General features: G+C 43.0%; 1 protein-coding gene across 2 annotated transcripts in view; it reads right to left on the bottom strand.

The window, feature by feature from the left end:
* Positions 1-23,995, bottom strand: part of cers1 (ceramide synthase 1) — a 30,129-nt gene extending 6,134 nt beyond the window's left edge. Inside the window, exons 1-5 of one of the 2 annotated variants that reach the window (XM_076725953.1) lie at positions 23,651-23,852; positions 22,686-22,941; positions 3,223-3,382; positions 703-883; positions 75-236 (exon numbers count right to left, since the gene is read on the bottom strand). In XM_076725953.1, the coding sequence (XP_076582068.1) occupies positions 75-236; positions 703-883; positions 3,223-3,382; positions 22,686-22,934 (752 nt within the window). In that variant the 5' untranslated portion in view covers positions 22,935-22,941; positions 23,651-23,852. Of the gene's footprint in view, positions 1-74; positions 237-702; positions 884-3,222; positions 3,383-22,685 lie in introns of both variants that reach the window. The other variant, XM_076725952.1, reaches the window with a different exon arrangement.
* Between the last annotated feature and the right edge of the window lie 134 nt (positions 23,996-24,129).

Below are 24,129 nucleotides of genomic sequence, written 5' to 3' on the forward strand. Positions count from 1 at the left end.
AAGTGTGTGTGTCTTTGTGTGTGTGTGTGTGTGTGTGTGTGTGTGTGTGTGTGTGTGTGTTTGTTGAGCCTCACCAAGTGATGCTGAAGCTGACAGAGCCCATGTTGGACAGCACGTCGTTGAGCAGGTGATAGCCTCCTCCTCTAGACTTCAAGTAGATGTTGAGCTTGGAGAACTCCAGCTGGATGTCATTGATATCGTGGAGGAACAACACCAGAATCCCTACGTTGTGGTACCTGAGGGGCAGGGAACATACGGTGCAGCATGTGTACACATAGGTCAGCTTATACGCAGCAGGTCACTGTTATCTATCGTATCCAGTTGCATTTGAATGGCTGGCTGCAGTCTTAACATTTTGAACAGTGTTTCATGGCTCCATGCAGACCAGCTGATGCTGTTAATCCTTCTTTGCTGTCATGCATGTGAACCTGCGTACCAGTTATGCACACCTGTGTATGTTGGTGCTTCAGTGCTAATAAGAACAAACAAACCAAGCACATTTTTTGATTTATTTGGGATATATTTCGGGCGCCATTCACTAGTACCTGGCTTTGAAAGCCTGTTAACTGACTACAATGACCAGATTGTAGTTTACTTGTGACTTGTGTGTGTCCTGATCATACAATCGTGACTGAATGGTGGGACATCAAAATCAGATCTTTTGAGACTTAACAGGTGCGACATTAAACCAGGTAAAAATACCTGAAGGCGTAGGAGAAGATGATGAGTGCCAGAGTGATGATGTGGTGCACCACCATGACAGCTGAGTCCTTCCTCCATGCGTCCATGTAGACTGTAGCATAGATGGAGTGGCCGTAGAAGCTGCCCTGGATCAGGTAGGCTATGGCGATGTCTGCAGGCACTGACATACCGCTCTTCCAGTCTGGTCAAACAGGCAGGAAATGTGAGGAGAGGTTAGAGCCTGACGCACACTGAGAGCACATCGAGTATGTCAGCTTTTAGTTTGAAATCAGCTCACGATCTTAATTCAGCAAGCCGTGATCTGTCAGCTTTACTTATTCTTTCACCAAAGAGGTTATGTTTTCGTTCATTTTCCTTTGTCTGTCTGTGTGTTTGCTAGCAGGATACAGCAAAACTTGACTGAGAGATTTCAAGTGATTGATGAGGCTGCCATATTGTTTTACTTTATGCTATAGTTACAGCTATTTCGCCTGATCAATCAAAAACATATTTGATGACGTTCTGTCTGTAGGTGGCACTACAGCAACATGCCACACTTTAATAGCCATTCAGTGAAAACACACTGCAGTGTAAGTCTTACTCTCTTTAAACTGTCACATGTGCACAGTCCTTGTGCATTTCAAAAACTATGACTGCCATCAGCCAATCACCATAATTTGCTTTCAGTATACATTTTGACACAGATTTGAAACCAGACGCAGATTAAAAATTAAACATTTCATACAATAAAAATACATTTAAAGCCATGTGCAGAGTGTAGTAGGGTACACTATGCACTCCCTCAGAGCTTTTTTTGTCTCATGTATTGTAACTATTATTTTCCCTCTTGCCATTTGCTTTCTTGCTGTTTGTAGTTGTGCATCTCAGCCTGTTGCTCATATGATAAAACAGAGGGAGGTGGCTGTATGGTAACTATCACAGAGCTGGAAACACACACATGCCAACAGACCGATTCACTCCAGGCTCACTGCTTATCAGTACCAGCTCAAGTCAAGAAGGCAGTTGTTTGTCAGCACGTGTTAAGACGGCATGAACTGCAGTTTATAAATGACTGTGGAGACTGGAGACAAAGACATTTTAAACCGTTTGCAACCGTTAAGGTAAATAAAGCTGCATTAAACTGATGCAATTCTCCTGACTTCCATGGTCAGGTGGAGGGATGAGGGGATACCAGATGTGAAGGGTCAGCTGGGGTAGTTTGTATGTAGAGGAAGATGGAGGAATCAGGTTCAACCTTAGGAGGGGGTTTCCAAAGTGCACTGAGGCTGCTAGGCTAGCTTGAGCCTCAGAAACCTATCAGATGTTGGACGGAAACTTTCTCCTCCAATGTTTGAGTGAGGTTTGCCTCCAGTGGGATGGGGTTACGTTGAGGCCTAGCGTAATGTTTATTGATTGGTCCTTCCGTCATTAAACATTGAGGAGAAGGCTGCTGAGATGGATCACAACAGAAGAGCTGCCAATGGAGGCATGGGAGCTGGAAAACGAAGCTTTTTTTCTTCAGAATACAGACGCTCTGCCCATCTTCACTTCTGCCACTGTGTTACTTTGATTTCTCCTAATTTTCCAAATTTTCGCCTCCTCTTTTAAGCCTCACATCTCTCACCCCTGCTCTCTCTCTAACGGTCCAGCCACATTACACAGCCTCTGTAAACATCTCAGGCTGACAGCTATTAGAGGTGACGCAGCTATTAAAGATGAACCTGGCACTGTCAACCAGCCTTTGCTAGCTCCACTAAGAGTCGGACTGGAGCCTTGACACCTCCATGTCTGACGGAAGAGGCAAAGAGACTAGAAAAGACATATCTGGATTACAAATTGAATCCCCATTACACATTTATCCTCCATTAGCGATACAGCAATAGTCATCACACCAACTCTCTGTCATGACTATTCTCCATTAGGTACAATCATGCAGCTCAGTTCTTTTAAATGTTGGTCCACCAAGCTGGTCAAATCCTGTATGCACTCCCGTGAATAAAATATCTCTCTATTTGAATACTCAAAGTAGCATTATACCCCCACAGAGTCTCCACAGGTCATGCTGACCGCTTTTTCATTAGATTAAAATGACTTCCTTATCTACCCAGAGGTGAAAGAGTGACTCAGTTACTGTAAAAGTAAACAAACTTTTTATGAGGTCAACATTTATCTAATTTGGACCAGCTTCAAACAAAGAGAAGGAGTTAAAGGTGTAAATTTAATTTCGAACATATTATTTAAACCATTATATTGCTGGGATTTAGGTTATTAGTTATTAAGGCTTATGTTACGAACATCGTAACTCATGTAAAACAACTTCTTAATTACTATCAATATGTAGTTATTAGGGAAACTTTTGAGGGAAAACTTTTGGCCTTAAAGTAGTAGAATGTGGTCACACAGAATAAGTCATTAAAAAGTAATCTATAGTGACTAATAATGAGCCAATATGCTACAAATATGCATGCTAATAAGAAGCTAGTTAATAGTGAAGATGTGTACCTTAATACAAGTGTTACCAAATGAACGTGTGTATCTTACTGTAGAAGACAGAGGGCGGGTCATGGAAAAAGGAGTAGGAAGTAAAGAAGAGCAGGTAGGTGCTGTATGACCACGACATGGTGTAGAAGACCAGCTTCCACGCGCTCTCCGGCATCTTGGCAGCATCTTTGGGCATCAGCCTCCACCACTGTGCTAGAGGCTGCAGGGACAGAGCAGAGAGAGACACCACAGTCAGACAGAGGACAGGAAGTGTGAGGACGTCTCAGTCAGAGTGAATTCACTTTGTTTCTCCAGGCATGCAGCGTGGTGAGCTGCCGGGAGGCTATCAGACGCAATAGCTGATTAATTTAGATGGTGTTCTTTTACAGACGGCTCTCAATTCAAGATGTGTGGTCAAACACGCCACTCTGTTAATGCACTGCTGTGGCCTCGGAGCTCCGATGACACTCATCCAGTTGCTTTTGTTTAATTGTAAACAATCATTTATGGTGTTCCATTAGGCAAAGGCGAAGAAACAAAAAGCCCCAAATATTCCAGCTTTTTATAGAAACCACATCTTACAAGAGACAGAACGAGCAGGGAGATTTAGCAGGCGGATTAAACCACAAATGTGTTTTTTTCGAAGGACTGTTGCAACAACTCTAAGCACATTTTTCTGAACTAATAAACACTGACTACAGCAAACAAATGGGCCTAAGTGGAAGACAGAATGTCAGCTACAATGAAGACAAGAGGAGTGTATCTTTATATATCATGCTTGTATCACACAACATTCAAGACACACTGTAAACTAACCACAACTGCTAACATGGCAGAATTTAAAAAGCTGACCAGGATAAAAACGCACAAAATGACATTGCTAACAAAGTTCAAACCAAACATCTTGTATATTTGCAGCAGAGCAACTAAGTCAAGTCAATGGTTTGGAGAATGACAGCATCCTGTCCACTTCAGAGGTATTTAATAATAAATTTCCTATTATTGTTTATCCATTTACATGGTAGTTCATATTGAGATGTCAATAAAAAGTGGAAGATGAACCACTATCGGCACGTTGCCAGCTCTTCTAACAGTGTCAGGATGTTGTTTAGATGATAGATTGCAGATACAGAGACTGTTGCATATACATGGTAGTATCTAACGCGAGTATCTCTGAAACAAGCGCTCCCTTCCTCTCTGTATGTCCGTCTCTTCCTGACACATGTGCACACCATCACTAAGCTACAGTACATTACAAGCATGTGACTGTCTTCCCACAGAAACTCTTTCACAAGTCTGCTGATGGTTTGCTATGCAAGCAGAAACAGAGGAAGTCAGGAAGACAGCTTCTCATGTCCTGATGTAGCCTGATAACATGACCCCACCTACGCACTGCTGGGGCCATGTTATCTTCCTCTATCCCCCTCCCTAATCTCACTGTGTCCTCTCTCACATCTTTAGCCTCCTCTTGTCACTCCTGTCATTCAGTTTAAAGAAATGAAGGAAAGCTACAGCAGCCTGAAAACTGAATGGCTTTCTGCCAGAAAGACAGGGATTTCTGGCAGAAAGCTTATAAACACAGGAGAAAAAAAAAAGATCACATGATTTAAAAACATGTAAAAGGAAACATGGAGGTACTATGACAAGCACAATGACAGGTAAGATAGGCAAGATGGGTACATCAGTTAGGCAGTGAGACAGGCAGGTGTTCAGTGTTTCAGAGCTGTGCCAAGACAGGAAACCAAACCCGGCCCGCCACCTCATAAGCAAAATGCAACACACACACACGTTCACACACATACCCGCACACAAGCCACTTTGGAAGGCAATGAAATGGTGTAACAGGAGGCGGGAAAGTGAAAGTCGCCGGTGTCAGTGATACAGTACGTCTTAGTCAGTTGTTAGCAAGCAGCTAGACGACAGGACGTGATCCGACAAGGCTCAGTGACCGACTGCATGACAAATTAATGGAGGGAGCGTCACTGTGGTTCAATGTAAACCATGTGGTCTTCAAAAGTCACATTTACAGAGATTCATGTAAGCATTTCTGTCTGGTCCTTGTCCTGTCTGTCTCCTGTCTTTTCTCACTCTCTTTCTCTTCCTTTCTCTCTGTTTTTTTTCTTTGTTTCTGTCTCCTTTTCTTTTGTTTCCTGGATTTGATAGAGTTCCTGCGTCACACACACAAGAGAGTCAAAACACGACGGGGCAACACTGATGTGAGATAAAAATGTAACAGCAACAGACTTTGTGATCCTCTGTCGTGACACAAAAGATGGCAGCATCCAGGGGGCACATGGTCCTACCCGGGGCTGCTGATTGGTTGAGACTGCGGTGACATGTGGTGCGTGTTCAGTCAGTCATGACCCGAGCGCAGGACACTCACCACATTCTTTTAAGTCTCTCGGTACATCTGTATCAGTCGCTCTCTATCAGCCCTCCCATCCTCAGTTCTCTCCCCCTTCCTTCCCCTTTATTTGTCACTCTTCTCCGCTCCCTCGTTCTTTCTCTCTCCCCCTCTGCGTCTCCCCCCTGCCTGCGACATTTATTTATAGAAGCCAGCTGTCAGTACACAGCATACCCCCTCAGTCTTCCACTGCATAACCCCCTCCGATACACAAAAACATAAGCCTACGCACACTCACCAAGACTGGAACACACTAATGGCTGATACAGGTTACTGCAAACACCAGCCATGCCTCTGCAGCTCTGTTAATCACCCTTACTGCTGTCACACTACTGGTACATCTCTTACTCATGTTTCCACATCCTATCTGTACTATTTATCTCTATACCCACTGTCTCACTCTGTGCTGTTCGCATTAACTGTGTTTCTTCCATCCCATTTCCTCTGTGTCGTCTGCAGTGCGTGTGGCTACGTTTGCACTGCAACTAAACTCACAGGAGTAGTGACACGGTTTGTTTTTGAAAGAGCGTCTGAACTGTACTTATGGTAACATCATTGTTTGTATGATTTCTACTATACTGGCTGCAGGTTTTGCTATACTTTGGAAAATAGTAGAATAACACCACTTCCTTAGAGAGGAAATGGAAATTCAAGATAAGTACTCACAACAGCTAAAAACCTATTGACAGAAGGGGTCAGAAATGAATGGCAAACGCTGATTAAATCAAAACTGAAATGCCAAAGTTAGAGTACAGAATGAGTTGGTTTTCACTGCTTTTGTTCTGTACCAGTGATGCCTGGAGATGCGAGTATGCTCTTAATTTCTGTGCCAATTGTGGCCTACCCTGCCTCTGATTGGCTTACCCTAATCAATCATTACTCCTCATGCTTAAATCTAACACACCCAGCCAACAAAGGCAACGAGTACTAGCCAATCAGAAGTCAAGTAACGCGGGTCATGCCTTCATTATCCTAAGAAAAAAAATGTCTTGCAGTACAAAACTGAATGACACGCATCTGAGGGGGTTTAGAAGTGGGTATATGCCGTACACCTGTATAGGCCCTGCACTACACCACTGGCTGCGTCGATATGGCTGCAGCCATCATGGCTGAAAAAAGGCACAAGCACACATTCCTGTACAGTAGATTACAATTAATAACTAACATAAAACATCTGATGGTGTCAAACTCATGGATCTATCACTCAAACTGGACTTCCTGGATCATATTTCCTCCTCTAATCGGTACCCGTAGCAACACACCCCCACCAAAGTGGCCCCCTGCATTTTTTAATGCAGTGCTGTGTCTGGCTTATCACCCAGCATCACTATAGACCAATCACCGTCCTGATGACATCCAGTTTAAACCCTTGTTGCAACACTTGTTTTCAAGAGTGAATAAAACCCCAAACCCAAATCTGTGTGAAGCCTTTGTCTGCACTTTTGTATCTGAGGTTCAGTTACTGTGTGTGTTGGGAAATGTGATGTTTTCGCTTCCTGACTCATTCTGGACAGAGGTGGTCTCTCTGTATTCTGGTGCTGGCCTTGAAGCGACCAAAAGCAGACAGCAGGGACAAAAATCTTTGTTTCAAATGCAGATTCTGAGATATTACATAACAGCCTGCCAATGGCTCCATTCTTATCTCTGTGCCAGCCAGCCCACCATCACACCACCCACCCTATCTATGTACCCTTTCTATGCCAGCCTACAGAGTGGGGGTATAGTGGGTCAAGGACACTGAGATAATCCACTCGTCCTCTGTTGGAGAAGAGACAGGGCCTTGAATTACACTCAGCTGGGACCTGCGACCATTCAACAGCCCCCCCCCCCTTCACAGGCTGGCTGAACTCATTCCCTCGCCCAGGGCATCACTGGATTTCATTTCACTGTCCACGAAAAGAGAAAGAAGCAGTCTTAAAACAGACGGAGAAAAGGAAATTATAGAGGCAGAGTGTGTGTGTGAGGAAAAGAGTCACAGTGAAAGACACTTCCCGACAAATAAGCGGTTCCCTTAGCAACCATGCAGGGATGCTGGCAAGGTCCTACAGTGTGGTTAAATACTCCATCTCTCTTCCACTCCAGTCCTTCCTCGTCCGTCCTTTCCCCCTCTCTTTCCCAGCTCATCATGCAGCTGCACCCCAATGCTATCCCTTTCACCCTGCCCCCCCCCCCGCCCTCCTGCCTCTGCCCTTCCTGGAAGCAAGCGATGAGAGAGGAGAGAGGGTGAATGGACTCCACTGGCCTGTTGCATAAGGCGGTAAACTGGGCCAGTGAGTCAGGATGCTGGCTCATGTGTGGATCTGTTCAATAAGGCTCACGCTCTCATTCACCCTCTTTCACTCCTTTAGCTCTGCCTGGCTTCCATCTCTCTGGTTAATCTGACATCACTCCTTCTCAGTGTCACGTTTAAACCCTATTCTGTCACCGATCCCCTCCGTTCTCTTTACATCTTGTCCCAGACTGGGGCCGAATAGCATTTACACAGGCTAATCCAATGCCTGACTTAGACTATATTTACATATGCAAGCACATAGCCTATTTATCCATGATTAACGATTTATTCTGGTGCTATAAGGGGGTTAGAATACCATTTTCCTCACCACATCAAACATAACCTTCCTTACACATCTATCCTACCTCACCCCAAACAGACTATCTGACTCTATAAAGAGAAAATAATCTCACCCACTCCTCCCTCCCCATCTCCCCTCTTGTTTTTAACAAGGTGATGAGCAGACAGCTGTCACAGGGGATAAAGCTCTTGCCTCAGACGTAGGCAGAAGGCTCCAGAGAGTACTTCCATTGCTGAATTTCTATATTGTTGGGAACAATATATTTTCCATGTGACAGGTGGTGTACGAGGTTCCTTGTCTTGATGATGTGTTGGAGGTTTTAGGTTCAAAATGTAATAAACACATTCTATTCTTCTAACCAGCTCTCTCTTATAATATTTGATACTTACTTACCAACAAATGCTGCTATAATCTCTCAAATCCACTGTAGATTGATTAGTTTTAGAAGCCTGACAGTCAGACCTAAATTGCTGCGTTGTTTCACTTCATTCCTTCATGCTGATCTTGTGTTCAAGTTAACAGATATCTTATTATGAAAGGAGTCAGTTTGTTCAAGTGATATATCCATCCCAACAATGACATTTTTCAGTTGACAGGAAGGCTGGGGGCTATTTTCCATGGATGTAGCTAGCTAGCTAGCTGTGTGGGAAAATGACGTCCTCATTCTTAATCCCACCCTTTTTAGCTCTAATTGGTCAAATGTTTGTCAAACCGGCAGGAAGAGCGATGAACCAGGAAGCAGTAAAAATAAGGAAATAATAAGTAGGACTTCCAACGTGAAGCAGCAACATGGACAATATCAAAATGCTTGACACAGCAACAGTCGCATTCCCTCTTCTAACCTCTGCTCATCGCTAATGTTGGGTAATGGCAGCTTTTTCAGTCTTGACGCCTTCACATCCATATCCTGTCTACTCACTGGAAGCAACTGACGGCAGACAGCGATGCGTGTGAGGTGATGAGTGTGCTGTTATTTGGCATGTGACTCAATAGAAAGGAATGGACGACAAGATGAAAGACGTTCTGTGAGGGCCTCCAACCAGTTCACCATGAGTAAAGAGAAATGTGACTGACTAAGAGGAGGAGACGCAACTCATTAATCTAATCACATTGAGAAGAACACTTACCCACACACACACACACACACACACACACACACACACACACACACACAGAAACCATGTGCATCTCCTGGCATGTGGCAGTCAGATATCAGATGGCTTAAAATCAATTTTTTTATTTAAATATAGTTCATGAATCCACACAGCAGCAGGCGAATCAACTTGATGAAGCCTCATAATGAAAAGCTAAAAACAAGCGTTTAAGGGCTCTCTTTCTTTGCACCTATATTGCAGCCTGAATGTCACAGACATTCTTATCCGGCTTAAGTTTATTGGTTTTGTGTCACAAATGCAAATGAGTGCTAAATCGTTATGTAGGGGAGATTGCTGGTTTATATGTAGGATGATACATATATGATACACATCTTTGGGTCAAACTATGAGTCAAATAAGTCCCTACTATTCCATATTTACCACATTTTTACTGATTATTTCTGCGCAAATTCCTTTTCTCAACAGACGCCTGAAGGCAACACGTGTTCAGCTGTTAGTCTGACATGGTAATTAAGGATCAAACAGCATGTGATGTTTGTTTTGTCTTTCCATATGGATGTGGTTGGACTGCTGGCCCACCAGGAAAACTCACGGTACTCCAGATGGCCTGTCCAACACTGCTGGAATACTGATGCTGAACCAAGAGGCTGCCTGAACATTTCAACTTCATTTGATTAAAAACGCACCATTAGATGAGGCGCCGCCACCACTGGGCAAACTGATTTGCACGTAAGTTCGTGACTGTATGAGCACTCACCTTGCATCCATGAGTGAGTAAAAAAACCACCACATATATCACTGACAGTCGGCAGCAGCCATGTGTGGAGGGATGTGAAAAGAGACATTTGACTTTGCTCTTTTTAGCGCTCTCTTTAGTGCACTGGCACGCTCAGACCATCGCCACATTAAGCAAATTTTCTGGCCCCCTTCTGACAAAAATCTACTAGTGTAAAATCTAACTATGATGCAACAAATTCAAGGTGTTTGTAGACCATGAAAAAGTCTTAAAGAGCCGTGAATTTGATTACTTGAAGGTTCTCAAGACAGACAACACTGACGACAGTATAGCAGCTATTATACACATGACTTCATCTGGCTGTCACAACAAGGGAGGGGCCAAAGACCTATTTTGAGTGCAAATTAACATGTGATCGTTTCAGTTCCTACTGTATTAATGTATTCAAAATATTCAAATAAGGAATGGGTGTGTGTGTGTGTGTGTGTGTGTGTGTGTGTGTGTGTGTGTGTGTGTGAGAGAGAGCATGCATATAGTTTCCCAGCACATACAGTACGTGTCACAATTCTTGTCAGTGGAGACAACAACCCCAAACTGGATTGTCAAACTAACCCCTGGAGCATCACAGTAAATGAACGTTGACAGGATTAAGCCAAAACATTCAGTATACTCACATACACTATTACACCTGCCTAAGAATGACACAGAGAAATCTTTGATCACCTGCTATGCATCACTTACCCTCATCCACCAGTTTCATAATGAGTACTACACAGCGACACAACAGTCTCCTGGGCCCCCCGTATTTCATTATACCCTCTGGTGATGTGAGATATAACTTGTAGTTTTCATTTCTTCATTCCTTTAGCTTCGTTATCTGTGTCTACAGCAAAAGCTCAGAGAGGCTAAAGCCAGATAACATCGAGAAGTATTCATCCACCTCAGTCACATTTAATCGTCAGCTGACTAAAATCAACATGAATGTCTTGAGCTAATTAGAAACTCTACATTGGCTAATTGGTGAACCTCTTTCCACATATCATAGACATTCATCCAATAACCACGCGGTTATAGTTTGCCTAAAGATATAAGATACATACATTCGTCTGCTCCGCAGGGACAAAACATTATTTTTCTACGCTTACAAAACAGGAACGGTCTACAGCAGCACACACACACACAAGTGGCACACAGTAAGCTCTTTATCTGATGCAGTTGTTCGTCGAAATAAAGCTTGTGATGTGTGGTGGTATGGTTTATATTTCTGTCCATGTAATTATTTTAAGTGCTGTCTCTGCCATTACAGATGTCTCCACACTGCAGAAGGAAAACAGCACTATTTCATACCCTCATATTTCTGACCGAGCAACAGAAAGACGGTGGAAAAATAAGAGGCATAAAGGTAGAGTCTCAGCGAAGACGTTCACACAAGATGCTCCCTGTCCAAACTGACAGCTAGAAGGCATATGGCTGTCATTCATAATGCACTACCAACGCCATGTGGCAGTACAGAGAGAATGAGGGCTGACTGTATGTAAGAGCGCATGTGTGTGCCTTCAACAGGCTAATCTATGTGTCCATCAGCAGGCGGCGGTTCATGAGCTCAGCATAATTATCCACCCACAGATAATCTAAAGCTAGCTTAATACACACACACACATACATCAGCGCACAGCAATGGTGACTGAGCTGAGATGGGAAAATCAACTGATAATGCATCATTATTTTGTATTTTGAGACTTTTATGGTGCATTAATGACTCTGTAATTCCTATTTTCTAGTCTATTTTATTCATACAATGTTTTTACTAAGTTCAAAGTAGGCAATATAATGAGTGTGCATACATGGGATGGAAAGCAGTGATTTGTGATGATACACAGGCCAACTGTTCAATAGTCAGTTCAGAGTTGTTTTAAATGTGTCATAACAAGGTCGCATATTTCTGTAATGTAACCAACAGAAAAGACATATCTGACACCATATGGAGCTGAATAATAAATACAAATCTGGCAAGCAGGCTCTGGAAACCTGCCTGTTAGGTCCCTCTTATTCATTCAAAAACATGATACACTTCTAATTTATGATGTATTAGGAAATACATGGATACTAGGAATAGTTAAGTAAAAAATAAATGTATAAATAAAAATAATGAAAGCATATTTCTTCTTTCTTTCCCCAGTAATGTTGAATACTATTAACACTGCTTACACCACATGGCACAAATGATAACGTGTGTGTATGTGTGTGTGCGCATGCGTCTGTCTGTCTGTGCCTCAAAAAGGCCAGAATCTTCTCGTTACAGCTGCTCAGTTCAGGCTGATGATAGGCCTCATTACACTAACAGACTAATGGAGTTAAATAATGATCGGACGTCTGGATTAAGGTTAGGTTATTGGTTCAGGTATAGATTAGAGCTGAGAATAAGGCACACACACATTGCTGTGTTCTTTGATATGGCTACACATTGGGATTTAAGACCTGTGCGGTTAATCAGACTGTGTAATCCCGTATCTATACTAGCTCTCACTTTCACTAATCTAACTTTGATCATTTAATATATCCATTAAGTTTTCCTTTTAAAATGCCTTGCAAATAGGTCCCTGAAAGGTCCAGTATTTAGGATTTAAAGGGATCTAGTTCCATAAATGAAAGATAATAATCATGATTGTGTTTTTACTGATGTGTAATAATCTGACAATAAGAACTGTTGTGTTTTCTTTATCTAGAATGAGCCTTTTTTATCCACAGAGGGACCAGGTCCTCTTCCACAAACTCTACCATGTTGCAATGCCATGTTTCTACAGTAGCCCAGAATGGACAAACCAAACTCTAGAGAGGGCCTTTGGCCTTTAGCCACCAAAGGGTGAAGTGAGGGCTATTTAATTGCTTGCAATCTGCAACCTCAACGCTGGATGCCACTAAATCCTACACACTGGACCTTTAAAATCCCCGAAAACTAGAGACCATCATGTCATGAACTGAGTTGACAAAATGTGTCCACAGACAGACAGATATATGAACACCTGGCAAAGTACTCAAAGCTGCTTATGAGGTAGTCCCTGCTACAATAGATGTCTCCAGGACCACACTTTTCCACAATGACACTAACACAGACTCAGCATCTGAGAAGCTTATCATGCCCCCCCCCTTGGCAGAGCCCCTGCCCATACTAAATTATTGAACACATATATAACACTAACTTCTGTGTTGACTGGAACTGCTTGTCTTTGGTGAGGTGTCAGATGGTAGTGATGATGGTGATGATACTCGCAGCTGGTTGTCCTGGTTTAGGTCAGTCAGTCTTGAGCCGAGATCGAGTCTTAGCAAGAGTCAATTCTGAAAAGGTCTCACTAGCAAATTGTTGCTTTGCAGCTCCTTGATTGCATGTTTTTGGTTGTCAGACACATCAGCTGGTTCCACATTCAACAGGGTAGCAAATATGTTGAGTTCCTTTTGTTTACTTTCGTGTCTTGAAACCTCTCTCCAGATGCCTGAAGGAGTTCTGCACGCTCATCAGCATATTCAGATGTCATAACACGTTTTAACAACATGAGTGTTTCCTCTTTCCAGCTGAGACTCTGGCATTAGAGGAACTCGGTAATGTCCACCATGAGGGTCACTGAGTTCCACAATAGGTTCTCCCTCCCCCCATGAATCCTTCATGACACTTTGGAACAACTTTAGCTTGTTCGGTGCTACCAGCTCTGCAGCTACAACAAGGCGCTTCCTCACAAATTCTCCTTCTGAATGGACTTTCAGCTTCTTAGCCATTGAAGAGCATTAACTTTATCCAAGCACATATGTCCGTGCGGCTCATCCAGTTTAGCATGTTTCGAGCTGTAATGACTCCTGAGATTGTCTTTTTTCATCAATGTGAGCGCATCCTCACAAACTAGCTTAGACACACTGGCTTGTCCTTTACTTCAACAAAAAAATCATCGTTTGTCCATTTCTCTTGGAAAGCACAACATTGCACCTACTTATGCCCTGTTGACAGGCGCCATGATGCACTGACCTGATATCAACTGATCCATGTGTTGCATTCACAGACCGCTCAGAAGAATGTCTTAGTCTACCATTTCACGTTACTGTCTTTATTGCTTTTTTAGATTTATAAACTACCTCTTGGACTGGATCAAGAAGTCTCGCGGGCCATATACAGGAGGCCAGAGGGTGTGATGCAGAGCAGACAAAATGAAGTTTGGTTTCCTGCGACTACTGCGCTTTCACACAGTCACAGAGTGGCCTTGTTAGAAAAGAGACAGCTGCCAAGTAAGAAGCCTATAGTGACAGTGTGTTCTTGTGTCTAATGAAAGCCTGTCCACTGTTTATCTGGAGACAAGTAAGTGACACAGACAGAGAGAGAGAGAAAAAAAAAGAGGAAGAGGAAAAAGATTGAGAGGCTGGCCACAGCAGCTCTGCAGCAGTCAAGGCCTCACAGCACATTCCAGCTGACCAGAAGAGAGTCTGACTGTCACAGTCAGCAAACAGAGCTGATTCACGATCGTGCTTTGTAGCTGGTGGAACATATGGCTGCTTTGCAGATGATTCACCATGTTAAAGACACACACAACCACTCCCACTGTTTCTTCTTTCAGTGGAATAATTGACAAAGCTGCTGTCTGATTTGTGTTTCGGACTAGAACAACTCCAGGTTCATACTACAGGAAATAAAGGTCTATGAAGAAAACTGTTTCATTACCTCTGCCAAGGAGGTCATGTTTTCAGTTTGGTTTGTCTCATGGAACTTGGTGGAAGGGTGTAGCATGGGCCAAGGAAGAACCCACTGAATTTTGGAGCAGATCTGAGTGACGGGGCGAATACGCAAATTATTCTTCACTTTCGTTGACACTGCAAAATAGAGCATTTGGCCCTGACACAATGAATTCCATACATCTTAAAATCCAGCATACGGTAGTTCAATAGTGATAGAGCCAGATAGATACAGCCAATTGTAGAAATCCAGTGACTTCATACCACTATGCACATTCACAGGTACCAATAATCCTCCAGTGCTGCTCAAACTTCATACAGAGTGCAGTCGTTATGAAGCACTCAGTGGTTTCACTGGAGAACCGGTACATCTGTTAACATCGCCACTTACTGTAACAATGCTCAAAACTAAGGTGTGGCTATGGAAATCTAATTTCTGTTTTTCACAAATGTATGTTCAGTTTGGGAAATATTTACACGTTAGGCGTGCAAAAAAAATGAGATGATGAGGATTCAATTAGGCACAACCACACTTAATAATTCTAATGGTTTTGGAACATATCCAGAAATGCATTGTGGCTGCACTTGCAGATTTGCAATTCAGAGTGGACTATTGGCCACACTTGGCAGAGGTCTGCACTCGCCAAGTGCCCTTCTAGTTAAATGTGGGATATATCAAGATGGGAGAATGTCTGAAAACATGTAGAAAAAAATACCTGTTGCAACTTCACACACCCCACAGCATCTAATCTTAAAATGTCTTCTAATATTCAAGCAACAGTGCAAAACCCAAAGATATTTAATTTACAATTGGAAAAACAGGCAGAAAAGCCTTAGAATTTGAATTTTACTTCGCTATTTTTGTTTGAAAAATGACTGAAACAATTAATCAATTATCAGACTAATCGCTCATTGTTTTTCTGTCAACCAAATAATCAATCAAGCCACGGCTTGCTTCAGCTCTACATAAGAGTCTCCACGTTTCTGGACTGAGTGTTTATTAGCAGGGCGCTGTGGGACAGGAGGCGTGTGGGAACACAGTTTAGAGTTTTCTATGATTCTGCCAAATTTTGTGCAAAAACTGTTGCATGATTCAAAGTGCTGATCACTACCATAACAAATAATAACATTTGCTGATGCTGCAACATGGTTGTTTGGCTAACCTTGGAAAATTTGACAAAACGTCAATGTAACATTTCCGAATGCTTCCAAAAGGCAAGTATATGGCAAGCAGCTCCTAAAGTAAACATGTTTGTTGCTGAGGGCATTTCAGGTTGGATCAATCCAACAGACAGCCAGTGCTGCACAAAGCCAAGCATCAGTGCAGGAGGCCATTGAACTTTTTACAAAAACACAAGGTTTGAAACATATTGTGGCACTGAAATGAAGCATGCTATATTGTAAAAATACGCAGAAATACTGTATGTGTGTAACATTGACGAAAAGGTAAACAAAAGTGATCACCAAGTCACAGTGACAAATTCTAATTAACTGAAGCAAAAGCGCTGTGTATGAAACAGTGGGTTGACAGTTTTATGAAGCCATAAGTGTTCCGTATTTATTATGGATGACACACTGAAGCGCACAGAGCAATAGATCACGTGTCAGGTGATGGTGAAAGTGCTGCTCGCTTAAAGGCTATGTGATGATAATTTAGATGGCTGAGTCACGAGAGGAGAGGCTAGTGGAGGGGAGGAGAGGAGAGGAGGTGGGGGAGAGGGGAGGAGAGGACTAATAATAACCAAACTTCAGTTGCTCACAATCAGTGTCAAAATTACAAGCAAGTTTCACCTGAGTGGGCACTTTTGGCTGAATGGATAGCACTTCCCCTTCACCACAAATCCAATATCAGGTTTCAGTCTGCGGCTCTAATGCACGACAACGAGCAGGGGCTTAGTGGAACGTGATCTGGGATCTGTGGTTGGGGACCTTGTCAAACCTCAGGCCACTTTCACATTTTGCACAACAGCAGGGGATGAGGTGTTGCTCGGCTCTATGAAGGGAGATAAGCTCTGCAATGAGGCTGGAGCTGGCAAACATACCGCTGCTCTCCTCTTTGAGTGAGTGCTTCAGAGTGTGTGTGTGTGTGTGTGTGTGTGTGTGTGTGTGTGTGTGTGTGTGTGTGAGGGGCAATGAGAGGCATTTATGAGAAAGGTTATAAACTGCTGCTGCAAAGAGGGTTTGACCACTGGCTGCTTTGTTGGTCTATAATGAGCAGCTAGAGTGTTGCCACTTTCAAAATGCATGCTCTGATGCTGCTGGGTATAAAAATAAGAGTTAGGTAGTGGACGGAAGTTGCATGTGTGTCCAACATATCCATGTGTGAGGGAGTGTGTGCAATTGTGTTAATGATTGGCTGCTGCATGCTGAGTCAGCAGGCTTGGCCCTGACACAACCCCTCAGCCCCACTTCTCTTGTCCATTCCTTCCTTCTCAGTTTATTTATCCCCTCTGACAGGAAGTTGCAAAAGCATGCTTTTGACTGACAAAAAGTGTGCAAACACAAACATATGTATCTGAAACATCGCCTGCTCATAAACACGAACACACATGCACACATTGTTGCAACTCACATTACATAAACCACACCAACATTTGAATCACGGAAGCATAGAGAGACGTAAAGCTTTGACAGATGCGGAGTGCAGAGTGAAGTTAAAAAAACAATGAGGAAGCAGTAGTTACTTTCACACTTGCAAGTGTCACGTGATAGTAAAAAGACAACTATTTTCCACAGAAGACGGTTCATAACAGCAGAGTGAAGACATTTCTCAACAAGTTTCCCTCAAATAAATGTTAAGCTTTTCACACTTAAAGGTCACATACTTTTGTTTGAATCTTAAAATGCTGATGTCAGCAGTGCCAATGGATGAGTCAGGAGATTATGATGCACCGCAGCGTCTTTATGTAACAGTAGAGCTCAAGTGGCTTATCAATAAGCTGTGTTTGATTGAACCTGAATACAGCAGGTGTTGCTCAAACTCGTACAGTGAAGCACCAAACCAAAAGTGAAACATGACGAAAACTACTGACTCCACCATGCAGCACTGTGCATGGGAGCCACCCCCACCCCCAACGCGCTCGCCTTACCTCACCCAACAGCATGCTCACTGACATGTGAAATGATGGCACCATGTGGAACCTGGTTTCCCTCGTCAGCTTAACATTAACACAGAAAGGTTGACAGGTACAAAAGGGAAGACGGTTCATCCAACCTCTAGGTTTGTAATTCTGACCTTGTTCATGGGGTTCATTTACCCTAAAAACAAGGGTCCTTCCTCGGTTGAACCAATGCATGATGATAGCCATCCACTGCTGAGCCCTCTACGATCATAACACTGTGATTTAAAAGCTGCCCCCCAACCCCATTGGTTCATATAAACGCCAGTGCACACCCTGCCAAACACACACTATCACACATATCCATGGTCCGAAATCAACACATACCAAGTGCCAAATGTGAGCACATTTTCACTTTGGCGAATAAAATCTAATTCCTGAGAGTGCAATAAAACCTTTGTGAGTAAAACTCCAACAAGAGTCATATATTAAAACATTTAGTGCCTTGAAACTGATGACTGCAGAATATATTTTAACGGGGGTATCAGCCAAGGAGCACAAAAATGAAAGATGGGTTTATTCATGAATTATTAGAATAGCTACTTGCACCTGATTTACTAAAGGTAAAACTGCTCATTTAATCACACTATTTACAACTCAGTGAAAGCATGTTTTAATGTAGGCGCAAAATTACTTTTAAATATATCTGGTTTGCACCCACCCAAGTAAATCAGGGTGTGAAACCGAAAACTGAGCAATAAATCTTATCTACGGAGTGAACTCAAAGACGAGACTACAACGTCGAGCAATCATGAAGTAACGATACACCTGTCAAACAAAGGAAACTTTTGCTGATTTATTACATATAAAAAGTATATGAAAATTATAAATAAAATAAAAATTTGAGTACCTTTATAGGAGTACAAACACACACACAATCCTGTCATCTTTATGTTTCACTGTGGACATCGTCCAACCCGAGTCCATCCACAATCTTATGTCTGGTTGTATGCTGTGAATACAAATCTTCCCAAAGTGCAGAAGACTGGATATCTCTTTAAGAAAGCCCAGAGTAAACTCCTTTGACAGTGAGTGGGTTCTACCAGAAGGTATGAGTCTCACACTTGTTTAGGTAACACATTGTAACAAGGTTTGCTCGCTGTTATCGTGGTGCTACTGGCTGACTATAGCAACCTAAAACATACAACAGACTCCAAATAAAAATCGCTCAGACTGTTTTCATATCTTGAATGTGACTGTTGAGTGGAAAATGCAGACCAGAGTAAATTGAGATATTAAGTGGGTCAACTTTCATTCTTCAAACATGACTGAGAGTACTGTAAGTAACAGGAAACTAATTATTTTTATCCATCTGCCCTTGTAGCAGATGTGTTTTAAAATTCAGTATCGACTTCTGCAAGTAGGACTTGATTTAAGACAACAAATTAGAGCTGCAGCTAACAAATTAATCTTAAGGTTCTGATTTTTGGATTAATTAGTGTTCATTATCAGAATAGATGCAGATTTATTGACTAATACTAACAACTAATTGCCTAATCATTGCACATCAACAAGAAATAGAACATGTGAGCAAATTCATTGAGAATGAAGAATATAAAAACGTACAGCTGTATTGATGTATATGTAATTTCTTTAGGTCCATAAATGAAGTTCATTTCATTCATTTCTCTCATGTCACATCACATCATCATAGTCTTCAACGAAACATGTATCTTGTGAAGATCACAACAGGATATGATTACACCAGGGAGGAGGAACATCTGGCCTCATGGTCGTAGACGCCACATGAGACCGTTCAATCTGACCCATGAGACAATTCACAAATACAAAAAAGCAATTACTTTCTTTCAGCAATAAAGAAAATAACAGAATAGTAGACGAACACGCTCTCCTGAGTGATCCCTGAATGCAACACACACAGAGCGGCTGATATCACGTTAATGCATCATGGTGCCTTTAGAGTAGATGCAGAGTGTCGTGCTTTCCAAGAGAAATGGACAAACGACAAGTTTGTGGTTGAACTAAAAGATAAACCAGTATGTCTAAGTTAGTTTGTGAGGACGCCCTCGCAGTGATGAAAAAGGCCAATCTCAAGAGTCATCACAGCTTGAAACATGCTAAACTGGATGAGCTGCAGGGACAAATGCTTTTGGAAAAGGTTAATGCTCCCAGACCACACTGAGACAGAGATGGTGTTCTGCAGGCAAGTTTTGTGGTGACCAAGCTACTAGCTAAGAAGCTAAAACCTCATTCAGAAGAAGAATTTGTGAAGGAGTGCCTTGTTGCTGCTGTGGAGCTGCTAGCACCAGACAAAGTAAAACTGTTCCAAAGTGTCACTTTGTCAGGGATAATTCACAGATATGAACCTTCAGAAAGCTTCTCAGCTCTCTGCTTTCAAATGTGAAATCATTTGAAGGGAAATTTAAGCAAGTGCAACTGGAAAGAGGAAACACTGTGCATTTTCCTGCTCTGCAAGAACAAAAGTCTGTTGTGACGTGTGAATATGTTGATGAGTGTGAAAGCTCCGTCAGGCATTTGGTGAGAGGTTACAGGAGATGAAAAGTAAACAAAAGGACCAAAACCTATTTATTAAAGTGGAATGTGCCTGACAAGCTACAACGTGGCGTCATTGAGCTGCAAAGCAACGACCTGCTACTGTGAGCAGCTCTTTTCAAGCCGATTCTGCAAAGACTCAGCTCCACTCAAAACTGACTGACCTAAACCTGGAAAACCCGCCTCAAATAACATCATCATCATCACCACTACCATCTGAAATTGTGTGCCACCACTGCGAAAACGATGTTATGAAAGTTGTTAGGAAACAGGTCCCCCACCCGTGGTGTACACTGCTTTGTCCACTGATGTCTCAGCTAACAATTAATGTGCATGGGGTTTCATCATTCTCTGGACCTAATTAAATATGTGTACTCATACTGTATGGGAGCTCAGCCACTTTACTCCACATCAGAGCCCATAGTAATTGTGTACTTCAACACTGTGAAAACCACATATTCAATCATTACTGACACGATATTAAATACGCTGTGGTTTGCTTAACGTACAGCATTACAAGTAGGAAAACATCCTGTTTTGTTCAAGTTTGTGCAATTTGCTGTGCTCAAACAAGACCTCAGATAATGTAGCTGTACTCTTCTGACAGCCAACTTCAGCTTTGGTGATGCATAACAGCAATATTTGTATTGCATTACCTCAGTACGGCTGACCTAACACTGAACCCATCCTCTTCATCCCTAATGTAAGCACTGCAAAGGTGGTATTACACATGCACTAAATAGCCAAGGGCATGCTGACACACATTTTCAAGTCACTCGACATTAAAAATCTCACCTCATCCTTCACAGCCCTTATAGTATCCAGGCCTTAAATGGGGTCCTTCCCATACATTTCCATAGGAGTCAGTGAGTCACATTCTGAGACACATATACATAACATAGAAGGGGAAAACAGGCCCCATTCTTTGCATTCTTGGGCCACATCTGGCTTTACACATGGGGCCCTGAAGTACAATGCTGTAGCATCATCATCATAGCATCCGTACAGACACTCCACCCCCAACCCACAATCATGGCAAAATAATGAGCCCTGAGCCGCATCCAGGCTATCTGTAGAGAAGGGCCTCTCTCTGGCAACACCAACTGGGTGGAGTTACTCGGGATTTGACTGATTGAAGAGAATATAGGAGACCTGGGCATAGGGCCAGTCTGTCAGAGCACAGCCTGAGCGTCTGGCCTCTGAGTGACATGTCGTGGTAAGAAACGTAATGCTGCTTTTAGAGACACTGCTGTGTTGTAAGTGCACATCCTCAGGTAACTACAGGAGGCCATGATTTTCTACTCCACTGTAGCAGCATGCATCTGTTGATCTCCTTTCCAAAACTAAAGCCATTAATAGAATGACAATAAGCAATATCGTACCATTTAAACTGAGGTAACCATTCCTTTGTGTAACATCTCTGGGTGTATTAGCCCATTGTGGGCAATGTTGCAAACCAATGAGCGCAAGTGATGGTTTATGTGTGTGAGAGAGAAAGCGGGAGGGGGGAAGGTGATGCTAGGAAGCCGGCACCACTTGCAATTTGAAATAATTGCAATTAATGACCTTCCTGCCATGTCCCAAGAAGTACCTAAAAGCACTAACAGAAATCTAAAAGCTTCAGGATTATAATGACTCTTACAAATGGACAAAATGGAATAGCAATGTTTGGATTGTATTCAGCGAGCATATTTCATGTTAAGAAAAAAGAAAAAGCACTGACAGAAAATAGATCCTGAGGTGCATTTTTTGTATGTATGTAAAACTGGCTGTCACAAAAACATCTGCAATGTGCTACCAGATTACCAGGGAGGAAAAAGATGCAAGATGAAGATGCAGCTCTCTGGTTTTAGTCCTCCAGGTCTGTCTGTCTGTTTGGGTTGGTTAGACAGCATTTCTAACTGTGAAATACACTTCATTACAATGAAGAGTGATGAAATACCCATTCCTGTCGGTATGTGAGCTAAAACCTACCAAACACTGCTCCCCAAAATGGGAATCTTTGAACACAATTTCATAATTCTTCACACTTGTTCAGCTCTAATGTTTGCCCAGCACAAATACAGATAAGAGTGTGTGCTGTCTGTATCTTAAACCTACAACTGCAACATCTAATATTTGTTAACATGTGTCACTCGCTCTCTCCCACTGCCCCACGTTCAGCCCGTGTCTTGCCTGCTCAGAGCACAGGAACAGCTCCTGACGGATGGGGGGCTCAGAGGCCACGCTTGTGCAGTGCTGGGGCTCTAATTAGAGGAATAAGCCACTAAACCTATTAATTAAGGATGTAGATGAAATACTTTCATGGAGCTGGGGGGTCAGTGTGCGTTGTGATTGTGTGTCACTCACCTTAAACAGACTTTCTGTCAGTCCCCGCCTGACCTGCGTCCACAAAAAGGCGCAAAAGAAGAACAGGACGACTTCGGTCACGGTAATGTACGCGTTATCCAGGAGAGTCCGTTTGGAGAGCTCCAGACCGCAAGTACTACAGTCTCTCCATGCGCCCAGCATAACGGTGGAGGCTCTGGTGATGAGTTCCAAGTATCCCGGCATAGGCTCCACTTCCACCGGCCCGCCGTCCCCGGTGTGACTGCTCATCGTGGTGCTGCGCAGAGTGGACCAGAACGTGGAAACCAGAAAAAAATAAAAATAAAAATACTCCAACTGAGGGACGGAGGGAATGCAGAGGAGCAGTACAGTCCAGACGGTGTGACTAATCCGTCAACCAGCTTGCTAGCTCACCTAAAAACGCTAAAACAAGCTTATCTAGCCAGCTTAACCTCCCCTGTAGCCTAATTCTTTGTCTTCCAAGTTAAGACATGGGCCCTTTCTTCGCGTTCAGGATACTTTTATGAATGATAGCAGGGCCCACCAGGTCGGACCAGACACATCGGCTGTGTGGGTGTATCTGATAATCACACAAACCAGTTATTAAATAGGGTTTGGGTAATTAATCTGAGCTCTTTGCGCCTGTCGGGTGGAGGTTTCTTCTGCTCATCATTCCGCTACGCACACGGGCTCATCGGCGGCAGCTGCGCGTCCTGGTTAGCCGCCTAGCTAAGTTAAATCATACGCACACAATAGTGAATGGGCCAGCATTGGCAGCGGCTTCCAAGCTAGCTAGCTACTTGAATTAATTAAGCTAAAACGTGATGTAGCACACATACACACACGAATTCAACTCGAGGTCGGCCGTTTCTGTCGCCTTTCCAGCGCCGAGCCCAGCCAGCTCATGCGATTATTGTGCCGCTATACTGTAACGTACGTACGGTCTCATCTCTGTCCGTTATTCGCCTTATATAACGTCTCTGTACCGTTAGAACAGCGGATTCCAGACGAACCGGCAAATCTCACACGAAGTCAAGTTATTCCAGCGGAGAGAAAAGGATGAATAAGAAGAATATTGTCCTACGAGGAGGCTGTCGTCTCTCCGTCTTCTCCCCCGCCAGGGCTGCCGCAGCTGTGCGCTGGTCAACGTGTTCACGGCCGCGTTCTGACAAGTCGCGTTTCGCTTTCAATGGGAATCAACTGGTACGTCAAAAAGAGGACAGCGTACGTTTATACGAAAAGCAGAAAAAAAGGGCGAGGGGCGTGACGTAATAAGGGCCGCTATCTTCCATTTGAACCCTCTGCTCGAACCGCTGAGAGTTAAAAAGGATGACTTAAAGAGACAGTGCAGTCAAGTTCAACACACAAGACATTTACATCATACAAATGAGTCAGAAAGCACCGAGAACGGCTTCAAAATGGATTTCTTTGGTTTAAATGAATAGTGTTTGTATGCAGAGCCCCA

This window comes from Chaetodon auriga, chromosome 3, assembly GCF_051107435.1.
Source record: "Chaetodon auriga isolate fChaAug3 chromosome 3, fChaAug3.hap1, whole genome shotgun sequence".
Classification (NCBI taxonomy): Eukaryota; Metazoa; Chordata; class Actinopteri; order Chaetodontiformes; family Chaetodontidae; genus Chaetodon; species Chaetodon auriga.